The 12,238-nt window shown below is 36.5% G+C and overlaps 1 protein-coding gene across 2 annotated transcripts; it reads right to left on the reverse strand.

The window, feature by feature from the left end:
- Positions 1-5,702: 5,702 nt before the first annotated feature.
- On the reverse strand, positions 5,703-11,718 carry LOC113321555. Of its 2 annotated transcripts, XM_026569450.1 has the most exons (8): positions 11,640-11,718; positions 10,938-11,368; positions 10,728-10,835; positions 10,407-10,574; positions 9,373-10,322; positions 9,105-9,288; positions 6,470-8,961; positions 5,703-6,373 (listed from the first exon to the last, which is right to left on the reverse strand). In XM_026569450.1, exons 7-8 carry the CDS (start codon positions 6,960-6,962, stop codon positions 5,796-5,798), a joined length of 1,071 nt encoding a protein of 356 aa, XP_026425235.1. In that variant the 5' UTR covers positions 6,963-8,961; positions 9,105-9,288; positions 9,373-10,322; positions 10,407-10,574; positions 10,728-10,835; positions 10,938-11,368; positions 11,640-11,718; the 3' UTR covers positions 5,703-5,795. The 2 variants fall into 2 exon arrangements, with proteins under 2 accessions (XP_026425235.1, XP_026425234.1); XM_026569449.1 differs by lacking the exon at positions 5,703-6,373 and having other exon boundaries at positions 6,971-8,961.
- Positions 11,719-12,238: the final 520 nt, after the last annotated feature.

The raw sequence follows: 12,238 nt of genomic DNA on the forward strand, positions 1-12,238 counted from the left end.
ATACCCTAAAACAAATAGAAATTCTATCAACTAAACCTTCAAATGATAAAATTTTACATTTAATGAACTCAAAATTATTAGAGTTAGAAAAATTATATGACATATAAGAGTCCATAGCTAAACAATAGTTTAGGAACAATACTATTACTCTTGGAGAAAGAAAAACTAAATATTTTCATGTAACAACCATAAAAAGGAGAAAAAGAAATAATATTGATTGTATACAAGATAAGAATAATCACCTAGTCACAAAGAAAGTTGAAATATAGTCAGTTTTAACATACTATTATAAAGATCTCTTTACCCAACAACTATCTGTTGAAAATTATGAAATTTTCTCTCATTTCCCCTCTCAATTTCTTCTCAACAAAACCATGCACTAACCAGCATACCTTCTTATTAAGAGACCTGGTAAGTTGTGAAACAGTTGAAACCAAATAAAGCATCAGGACCAGATGGTTTCCTGGTTAGTTTTTTCAGAAGCAATTGGGAAATTGTAGGCACTCAATTGGTTGGTGTCATCCGAGATTTTTTAAAAAACAGAATCCAAATAAAGATATCAATAAAACTTTTTTGTTTCTAATTCCCAAAGGCAAGAATCCAAAATCCTTCTGATTATTGGCCAATAGGTCTGACTAACACACCATACAAAATAATCACAAAGATTCAAAAACTCCCTATAACAGATTCAAAAACTCCCTATAACATATCATATCCCCTCTTCAATCAACTTTCTTATCTCCGAGACAAATCTCAGACAACATTGTTGTCGCTCATGAGGTTTCCAATTCTACGAAAAAAAGTAAAAAAAAAGTTGGTAACATGGGTGTTAAAGTAGATACTCAAAGGCCTTTGCCAGGGTAAACTGGCAGTTCATTATAAAATCTCTAAAAGCTTTGGGTATTGCGATGCTTGGTGTGGCTTAATATTCCAATGCATATCTACTTATTATATTGTTGTTTTGCTTAATGGTACCTCTGTGAAGATTTTAACCCTTCTAGGGGTATTAGGCAAGGGGATTCTTTATCCCCTTACCTATTCATATTATGCATGGAAGTCTTTTCCAGATTTCTTATCCATTTAGAATCTAAAAAGAAAGATCAGGGGATTAGGCTTACGAAAAATGCACCAGCCATATCCTATCTTTTTTTCGCTGATGACCTCCTGTTATTCACAAAATCGGATTTAGATAGTTGTAAAAATCTTTTGGATACAATTAATTCTTTCAGTACAGCTTCAGGGCAGGTTATAAATTTTGCAAAATCTGGGTTAATCTATAGCAAGAAAGTACATAACAAACATAAGGGAATCATATCTAGACTGATGAAAAAAAATAGACAGAATAGACACTCATCTAGGTATTCTTCTCTTTATCGACAAATCAAGACTCCAAACTTTTGATGGTATCATAGAAAAAATGGAACAACGAGTTAAAAAAGAACGCGCGATTGGGGGATAGAGGAAAAGGACAAAAACGGGATCCAAATATCAAATCAGGGTCACTCCTTATCTATGTATTTTACCTAATACCTAATCTACCACTCACTAATCAGGTTTAGTGATTAATTATAATTAGAAAAAAACTTAAGTATTTGTTAAATGATTAGTGTGTATATTTATTTGTATTTGGGTGAGTGAGGTGAGAGTAGAAGGAGGGAAAAAGTATTTGAGAGGGAACTTTTTTTGGTGAAAATGGAGGATGATTGTGAAGAGAGAATTGCTGCTAAGAGGTTGAAGAATTGATTTTTTTTTCTTTGTATCCACCATTTTTGCAGCTGAAAAAGCTCGGTACCGGCATGGACGTGGTATTCTCTGCCGGCACATGGTATTCATACCACGTCCATGCAGGCACCGAGCTTATCCCACATTTTGAAATTCAAGTCGGCATAGTGTTCAACCAAAAACCATGCCGATACGCTATGCAGGGGGTCTGGGGGGGGTGTAGGGGGCAGTGCCCCCTAGCAAAGTGCGAGACAGCGTCTCGTAGATTTTTTTTCTGGTTTCCGTTTTGAATTTTTTTCTGGTTTTAACCAGTCTTCCGACACAGTTAATTAATTCTTGAGCATGCCGGTACTGCTACCGGCATAATATGTTGCTTAAATTTCTCTGCTGGCACATGATATAAAGTATCCAGGAAACTTAATTTTTTTTTCACTCGACTATCGGCATTGATAGATTTCTATCGAACATGCCGGCATTTAGATACGGCATTGAATGTTAATTACCAAGCATGCCCGCCGTTTTCCGGCATGGTCTTCATCAATTCCGGCATGGTCTTCATCACTTCCGGTGATGTAAAAATAAATATATCCGAATGGTCTTCATCACTACCGACATGGTCTTCATCACTTCCGGCATGTCTTCATCGCTACCGGCATGGTCTTCATCACTTCTGGTATGGTCTTCATCACTTCTGAATGTAAAAAAAAAAAATCGTTTTCAAAGTGAGGAGCCAGCAGAGAAGGAGAAGAGAATTTGAAAGGGAGTGGGAAAATTTTAGAATTTGAAAGGGAATGGGGAATATTTGGGTTTCAAAACCCTAACCTCAAAGAGATTAATAAGAAGTGAAGATGGAAATTGAGATATGATTTTGTGTTTTGATTTTAAGTTTTTAGATTTTTATTTTGAGGGAAGGGTATTTTAGTATTTTTGTCCCCAGAAAACACCCCTCAGTAAAGACTACTGGTTGGGGGAAGTAATTTATATCCCCCAATTAGTTTTAATATCCCCTAATCGTGGGTTCTTAAAAAATGGCTAGGAATTATGTTGTCTCAACCAAGTAGAATGGTTTTTAACAAATCTGTTTTATCAAGTACGCCCATTTACAGCATGGGCTGCTTTGTGCTATCTAAGAAAATTACAGCTAAGATTAATGCAATCCAGCGTGATTTATGGTAGGAGGAAAAACAAAAATAAATAAATCTAAAGGTATCTACATCAATTTTTTTGAGTTCTTATGTAAACCAGTTCATCAGGGGGGCTTGGGTTTCAAGGATGCTAACAAGGTAAATCAAACAATGGTTAGTAGAATTGCTTGACGTCTGGTTAGCAGTCTATATGATCTTTGGGCTAAAATTTTAAAAGGTAAATATTTTTAAAAAAAAACGGGCGCTTTCACTATAAGAAGATGAACAATTCTTCTTGTTATAAAAGTGTATTCTGCAGGGCATATAACATATAAAAAAATTCAGTATATGGGAAGTAGGTGATGGAAAAGCCATCAATCTATGGGAGGATAAGTGGATACCAGAAAGGGATATCACCTTACCTGAAATCTACCCTCAAAATTCTATAAATCTAACACTTGTGTCAGAATTAATCAATCCTGATACTCATAAATGGAATCTTATTATTCTGAATGCTCTTTTTAATAAACTTATAGTCACTGGCATCCTTAATATCAGACTTTACACTAATGCTGATGGATTGCTGAAACCAGACATGTTAAGATGAACTCTTACAAAAGAAGTAAATTTTTATGTCAAATATTTATATGCTAAATTTCAAGATCCAACTAGCTTCGTATCTGCAAACTCAAAGAGATTCTGGAACTCTTTGTGGAACATGGATACATCATAAAGGGTGAAACTGTTCATTTGGAAATGTATCCAAGATGCACTCCCAACAGCGCACAAGCTAGGATCTACCTTAAAAGTAGAAATTAAATGTGTTTTCTGTAAGAATGCAGTATACACTTCTCAACACCTGTTTTTCGATTATGCTTATACAAAGGAGGTTTGGAATCTGGCACCCTGTGCTTCTCATGGAGTAATTTCTAACACTGTCGATGCTCCTTCTTTCTTAGATGTTTCTAATAAATGGAGATCAGGAATGGAAACTTAATCTTTATGGCCCTAGCCTCTACAAAGTGTTAGTTTATCTGGAAGGAGAGATGCTCTAGAATCTGCAACGCCTCAAATATCTAAACCTGCTTAACTGATAGAATTACAACCAAATTGAAGCATTAAATAGATATTATCGATTATAAGAATCACAATCACGTGAACTGATTCCCAAACAAACCTATACACTTTGCTATGATATAAGTGAAAATCTCTCGAATGATATGAATATAGTAATATGTTGTTTTACGTAACATAAAAATAATCTAATAACAAAGACAAAAAACATCTTTAGATTCGATGAAGCTTTAAGCTATGGAAACGGATATCTTCGCGTGCGCCATTTCTTCAGACTACTGAGACTGAATTGGAAACGAGTGAGCGCAGCATCCTAAAGGATGCCCAATGGAAACATATAACTTCCAAGTAATCACTAATATGCTTCGTAGTTTTAAAAAATAGTAATTAAAAATGTCATCGTGCATAGCATGCATAAGAGCAAATTCCCCAAATACCTCGATATAATATTGCCTCATCTGAGCTATTAATGAGATAAATTAGGATACGCGCTATTTGACTTAGCAAGGAGCTGTGGGGAGACCACAATCACTCCTCGTGGGGAAATCACACAAACACACATCAAATTATTCACCCAGCAATTAACAAACATTGCATTATGACATTCATGAAAGAAAGGTTATTCTAAATCCACTTCCTCGGATATTGCGTACCATAATAACAATATCCGTAAAAGACCACCACCGGATAATCTACAAAAGTAATGCTAAAACAAACCAAAAATTTGTCACTCTGACTTCACCCTTCTAATGAGAGAAGACGACAGTAGAATAACTCCAGACTCGAATGATAGCGCCATCCACAAAGAATGCCCATACAAACCATGATTCAAGAAACTACCATCGTAAGTCCCGAAGGTCTTACATTCAAGCATAATATGCAAATTATCTTTTACCTGACAGTTATGTTATTCGGATCTTGTTCTTACTGATCTCTTAGTTTCTGAACTATAGATCATGAACTTGATAGATAAAAATCACAAAGTACTTTTCCTCCTAGACTTTGAGATTCCACAAGATAGGTATCTAAATCACTTTTGTTCTTGTGAGGTAGAATTAATCAACCATCTCTATAACTTTTGAAGATAAGTTCAACTTAATATTGATATTCAATTGTACAAATTCCATACTACATCTTATGCAACCAAAAACATAAAGAAGACTTGAATTACAATTGTCGATTTGATCAAGCTTTATGGGGAGCCACTTGAACATATGGATCTTATATGAATCGTACGATGAAGTACCACATGAGTGGATATATAGGAATCAAAATCTGCCGAATCACTCATGTTACGATCTTCCCAAGTGCGGGCTGTAGTCAGGCCCGCGGAGACGTCGTCCCCTCGATCGTGGTGAGCAGCACACGCCTCACAGCTATCTGTCTTGAATTTTCTCTTTGAATAACAATGTTGCTCATCTCAATATCAAGCAACACCCTTATCGACTTTATCACATAGCTAATACCTTGTGGAAAATTTGGTTAAGCATGTGTCAATAGACCCTATTAACCCCACTGCCCTAATAAGGTCCATCAAGCATTAGGAACATTCTCGCAACCTTCGCTTTTTGGGAATGATTACCAACCAACCCTTGACACTCATTTCAACTAAACAATGGCAATCATCACCATTGGGGTATCTTAAACTAAACTTTGATGCATCATTTACACCTTTTATCTTATGCAGTACTAGCCCGACTTTGTTTTGTAACAAGTATGCAGGCACGCGCTATGCGCGTGCTTTTATTTGTTGGCAGTTGCAAGATGATATAGACACAATACTTAAGAACACCAAAAAAAAAATGTCGTTTGAAAAGAACGTAGTATAAGTAAACAAAATACCAACTCAAAAACAATTACAGTCATGCCTTCCATCTATCCTGAGTTGCAAGAAAACGGAACTTCTTTGTAGACCACATTTTTAGTGAAAGTAGAGTTTCCTCGTTCTTCATTAGTCTTTTTTACCAAAACTTTTGTAGTTGCTTTGGATACTCCTCTTGACAGAGCGACATAGAGTTGTCCGTGGCTGAAAACATCTTCTGGTAGATAAATTCCTACATTTGGAATGGTTTGTCCTTGCGCCTTGTTGATTGTAAGTGCAAAGCTCAACCGAATCGGGAATTGCTTTCTGATTAACGTAAACGGAAACTTTATATGTTCTGGAGGTTTTAATGGAATTCTTGGGATGAAAACTCTTTTACCCGCATAATGCCCCGTAACTATTTCAGCATCTATCAAGTGCCTGTAAAACCCTTTGCATATCAGTCGTGTTCCGTTACACGGCCCATTTTTCGGATCAATGTTCCGTAGAAGCATTATCGGTGAACCCAACTTCAACACTAAAATATGGGGCGGCAAACCTCCAGGAGACATTGAGTTTAAAAACTCTTGTTGGTATAAATTACGCGTATCATCTTGAACTGAATCGAAGGAATGATACGTGACCTCATCACCTGAGAAGCATTAATAAGTAAACAAATCGTCAGACCAATTTAAAAGTAAAAAAGACTTGCGAGGAGAAAAAAGGTAAGAAAAAAAAATACGGATACCTGGAAACATGTTGATAATATTTCCATTAAGTTTATCTACATGCTCATTCAGTGGAGTAATTAGACCTCTAACAACCATGTAATCTTTATCCATCCCTTTGTCAAGTAAATTAGGGAAGACGACTTCAATTAAAGTGTCCACGGAATCTTCACCTTGCCATGGTATAACCATTTCATCTGGAACCTTTATCAACTCACCATCTAAAGATGGCTCCTCGCCATCTCCAACACGTAACAAAAATTCTGAAAATGATGGATCATCTCTAGCAGGCATATTTTCTTTTAAACGCAACACTTCAAATTTCTCCCATAAAGTTGATCGAACCGCACATGCATCAACTGTTTGAGCCCTTGTACCATTTGGGACTACAGGAAGTACTTGCCTAGAAACACCACCTAAAATAACGATTTTTCCACCAAAAGGTAGATCTTTATCCATTATATCTTGCAGAGTTATGTCTAAAGCTTCAAAAGCATGGCGATGTGTCATCATTGCTTCATCCCAAATGAGTATAACAGACTGACGAATAAGATTTGCAAGTTCTGATTGTTTACTGATCGCACATGTTGATGTAGGAATAAGAAAAAGTGGAATCTCAAACCTTGAGTGCGCAGTTCTCCCACCTGGTAATATTGTTGATGCTATCCCAGATGTTGCTGTTGCAATCGCGATATGTCCTTCGCTTCTGAGTTTAGCCAAAATTGAGCGGTATAAAAAGGTTTTTCCAGTTCCTCCTGGGCCATCGACAAAAAAAAGTCGCCTTTCTTTCCGTTCAACAGCTGCAATGATTGTATCATATGCACTTCATTGGTCCGTATTAAGATTCTGAATGGCAAGCATGTCTTCTTTCGGGATCGAAATGAACATTTCATCTTGAATCAACCTTGATGCACTTAAACCTTCTTCATAACCTGCACTCATACGCGGAAGATCATAATCATGAACACTTTTGTTATGTTGCATCAATTGACTATTAAGATCAATTAATAGGCGGTTGATCAACATCACAGTATTTGTAGTACTCGATGATGGATAATCTTCGATCATGTATTTGAAGAATTCATCCCATAAATTTCGCACACCAATTCGCTTGCAGTAAACTAAAATTGTCACAAAGAGTCTTCTAAGAGCTGACGGCATTTTGACGGAAGATGCTTCCACTGAACATGTTCTGATACTCTGGTTATCTTCCAACAAACCTAGTTTCTCGGCAACCTGCTTAAAAGTTGGATATCTGACATTTCCAACCTTTAAAAGATCATCAAATGATGTTGGCCCTCTGACATGATTAAGAATTAGACGCAAGAAAAATCTATCTCCTCTAATGGTGATACCGTATATATCCTCGCAATTACCTTTTGACGTGATTATCTTCGCCTCCAGATTTTGTCGCTATCAATCCAACGATAATGTTCTGGAAATTCACAGTATAAATACTGTCGAGCGCAGACATCACTAAGATTTGTTGAAAAAAATTCTGTCAGCATTGTCCTTGAGTTTCTGTCATCATTCAAAACATCGGTAACAGATTGGTGAGCATAATAAGTTACATGCTGCTTATTTGGGAGATGAATCTGGAAACGCTTTACTGACGGATATATCCTATTCAATGAAAATTTATATATCCTCCACAATGCTTCAGGAGCACAAACCCATCTTGCATCCACAAATTTTTGGATCTCATCATGTTTTCGCCCAGGTATAACTTCAAAAGGAACTTGATCAGGTCCTTTGTAAACATACTTATATAAGTATTTCACGCTTGTTATACTGCTGCATATCTCTACATTGATGTGACAGTCATATTTTCGCAGCAACCATGCATTATAAGGAACAACCCATCTGTTGTCAACCATTTGATCACCTTTACTGTCTAAACACACTAATCGACCGGTGTCTCTTCTCCGATAAATTGGGTAAGAATCGTTTCCTTGAAGTGTAGTCGGTGCAAATGGCTTTGGATATTTCTTTTTGCAAGTTCCACCTTTCATGCAAGGAGCATTTCGATTTTGCCTTCCACATGGTTTGTGTATCATCCACTTAATTACTGCGTTATATAACTCTGGTTCCTCGTTCTTATCCGGTATTTCTGCTGGAACTATCCGATCATAATCTTCTGGTGTGTGCAATTTATCTTGTTCGTCGAGAATTATTAACATATGAACATGTGGTAATCCCCTTTTTTGAAACTCGACCACGTGTACATGTGCAACTACCTTTCCTAAGACCCCTCTGTTGAAGATATCTTCTTTAAATTGTTCATACTTTGCACGGAATACCCTTGTTGTCAAATCTGGACGGTCTGATGGTGTTTGGCCTGGTTTTAACGCATTTGTGATCTCTGGCCATCCAGGATTGCACGTCATAGTTATAAAGAGATCAGGTTTCCCGTACTTCTGAACTAAAGCCATTGCATCTTGGTACCGTTGGTACATATCTCTCGGACCTCCAATATACCATGAAGGAAGTATTGTTCTCCTACCAATGGTTCCTATCAAAAGATATGTATAAATATATAGATATTACAATGTAGATTTGATGATAGCATAATCCATTGTAAAAAAAGGTGGAGTTGTAAAGACATGACCAAGCTACTCAAAAAATTAAGTATTTCAACCAACAGAAACCACAGACCTGAATCGTTTTCTCCTGCTGCCAATGCATCTTGTAAACCTTGATACATTTCTGCCCGAATGGCTGGTTGATTATTCTTCATCCATCGCAGCCTATCAACATCGATTTTTACGAAGTTATCAACTACGTACTGCTGAAATAATCGGCCCCCTCGGAGAAAAAGAGAATCATCACTGTCGCGGATCTAAGTTAAAAAAAAAAAATGTAAACAGATCAGTTTTACATAAATAAAATCTCATGAGGAGTAGCAAGTCATATTATACTTCACCTGTAATTGGCAAGAATAGAAATCTCTACAGCTAATCTTCCTCCCATTGTTATGTCTGCTATGTCTGTCCCATCCGTAACTTCCACAAGGAAGTAAAAGTGGATACTGTAATTGATCATAGTATCCAGCAGTTTCAGCGATTCGTAGTAGATCTCCGCCCGTTGTTTGGAAAACAATATCTCTTCCCTTTATCAGTTCATTCTGACCACCTTCAACAACTATGGCTGCTACTTGGGATGCCGAGGGGAGAGTATACTGTGGTTGATTCTTAGGCTGTTATTTGATACAGAGCTTGCAATTTTCGATATCTTGGCGTTGCCCAAGCTGCCTAAGTTGGTGTACAAATGGATTTATTGAGTCTAATATGTTCTTTAATTCCTCAGCAACATCTCTATGTAATAAATTATTTTATGCAATTCTATGGTCAACTTCATGATCTGTATCATATATGTATAACTGGATAAACCGTGGCCTATTTCCTGGGGTTGGTAACAAACTGCCAATCTTATGATAGATAGCTCCTTGAGCACGAAATGAGTACACTCCATCTTTACCATTAGCCAAGCCTTCATCAATATGTACGCCCATTGAAGTAAATGCAAATATATGGTCATATGCTTGAATATGGTGTCTGAAATGCTTACCTTTGCTTGTACTGTCATTAAATAACAACAATAACTCCGGTGGTGATGGTATATGAGGCATGATTGTTTTACCATTTTGACAACAAAAGTCACGACTCTCACGGAAAAATAACTTTGCTTGGCAATGGAAGCACACATTTGGAGGGGGGAAAGAAAATGTATGAAACCCAATATAATCTCGAAAATTTCTCGCACAATTGCGGTATCTAAATGTTGTTCTTGGGCGCCTTTGAGCCGGAGCATTGACAACTTCATTTTCATTGGCAAACTCAATTTCTTCTACAAACTCAAATTCCCCGTCTTGCTCTGAATCAATTCACCTTATCTTAATTAGCCAAGTAAAAATGTTAAGTAAATAACTAATGATTTTTTAAACCAATGAGTACTTACCGATTGGAATATTGGCAGATGTGTATACATGTGAAGGTTCATCCCCATTATTTGGTATGCCAACAATTTCCTCAGTAGGTGAGTGGTGATTCCGTGCTAGTCTTCTTATGCTACTTAACCTCACAACATTTCTGACAGATTGACCAACCCCATTCACATATTGTTGTCCTGTTTAGATAACCAGAAATAAGCAAAATATATACCGTAACATCAATGAATTTTTTACGATCCCGTAAATAAAATATTTGGAAGGTAAACTTGAATTGCTAAAATTTAGATTAGTATTTTACTGCTCGTGTTGTCAGAGATACAATTCTTTACCAAAAGTTTTCATAGTAGTAGAACATTGATCTCGTGCCAATCTTATTATGATACTTAAGCGCGCACCTCTTGGGATACCTGCACCTATGTTATTGATCGGTTGTTCCCCTGAATAAAAACCATGAAAACCCAAGCATTTCATTAGAGTGGTGATAAATTTGGGTTGCTACAATTTTAATTTCGTAACTGCTAAACATAAGGACAACTTACACGCTACTACTCTATGTGCAGGGCCAGCATTAGTTGATCGCGCTCTTGTGACAACGGATGCCGAACATGTTGTCTTTCTAGCTCAGATGTTTGTCTTTGTAATCGGATTTGTCTTCCAATTTCTGCACGGTCACATAATTGATATTGTCTTGCACGACGCCTTTGTCTCTGAGATTCATTACGCCTTGCAAGCCAGCGAGATCTCTCCTCAGCCGTTAAATTGGATAAACGTTGTTGTGCATTCAATCCATATTTGTTGCCTTCGGCGGTGCTCACTACTATCATCATTAGTTGTACTACTACGAATTTCTTCATCCATAACTTTCAAATTATCAAAGGGTTTTAGGCTGGGCCATCATCATGGGGTTTACTTAGTGCTGAATGTGAACAGTTGATCCCAGCTACAGCTCCTAATTCCTCCCCTTTAATGACTGATTCCACAAAGATGGAATAAGTTAAACATAAAGCATTAAAAAATTAAACTATACAGATAATTAAAATAAGTAATCATAAAACAAAGTTAAGAATCAGCCATAAAAAAAAATTAAAATTGAAAGATAATTTAGGTAAAAATTGGAGTGTAACTGTAAATATGCATCAAAACTGACTAAGAATCAGCCATTGACGAAATCAAAATTGGAAGATAATTTAGGTAAAAAATTGGAGAGTGTAAAAACAGGAAACATATTGACTAATCATTACCTTTGATGCTCAATGTGTTACCCAAAAAGCTTGATCAACCTTCCACAAAAGCACGATTAAAAGATAACGAAGGTAAAAACTGGAGTTTGTAAAAATGAGATCTGATTTTCTAGAGGGATCTTTCAGAATATCTACTGGGAGAGATGGCCCACTCTCAATTTTCACTAACCGATACATGATTTTTTTGGTTTTTTTATTATTATTTTGACAATGCTCAGGGAACCAATACATTTAGACTCTACAGCGTTTAGACTTTAGATGCATCTAGAAAAGTTAATCTGTCAATGTCCAAACTATCCCTATTTAATACCAAAAATATGTATAGATGAAAATAGTTGATGGGGTCAAAACGGGAAACAATTTTTACAGCTTCAACTAACCATAATTGGCTTTATATAATAGAATAGATACCGAAGGTCACTACTTAATATCCAAAACTCTCATCACCTATGCAGTCACTTCAAATCAAACAGAATCATGGGCCATTTTTAGCCGCTCTCAAATGATGTCTTTTGCATAATTTTCGGCAAGTTTTGTTTGAAATTGACATTAAGTCCCTCTCCCTTTTCATTACTCAATCTACTTTTCGTTCTCCTCAT

Source organism: Papaver somniferum, chromosome 11, assembly GCF_003573695.1.
Source record: "Papaver somniferum cultivar HN1 chromosome 11, ASM357369v1, whole genome shotgun sequence".
NCBI classification, from domain to species: domain Eukaryota; kingdom Viridiplantae; phylum Streptophyta; class Magnoliopsida; order Ranunculales; family Papaveraceae; genus Papaver; species Papaver somniferum.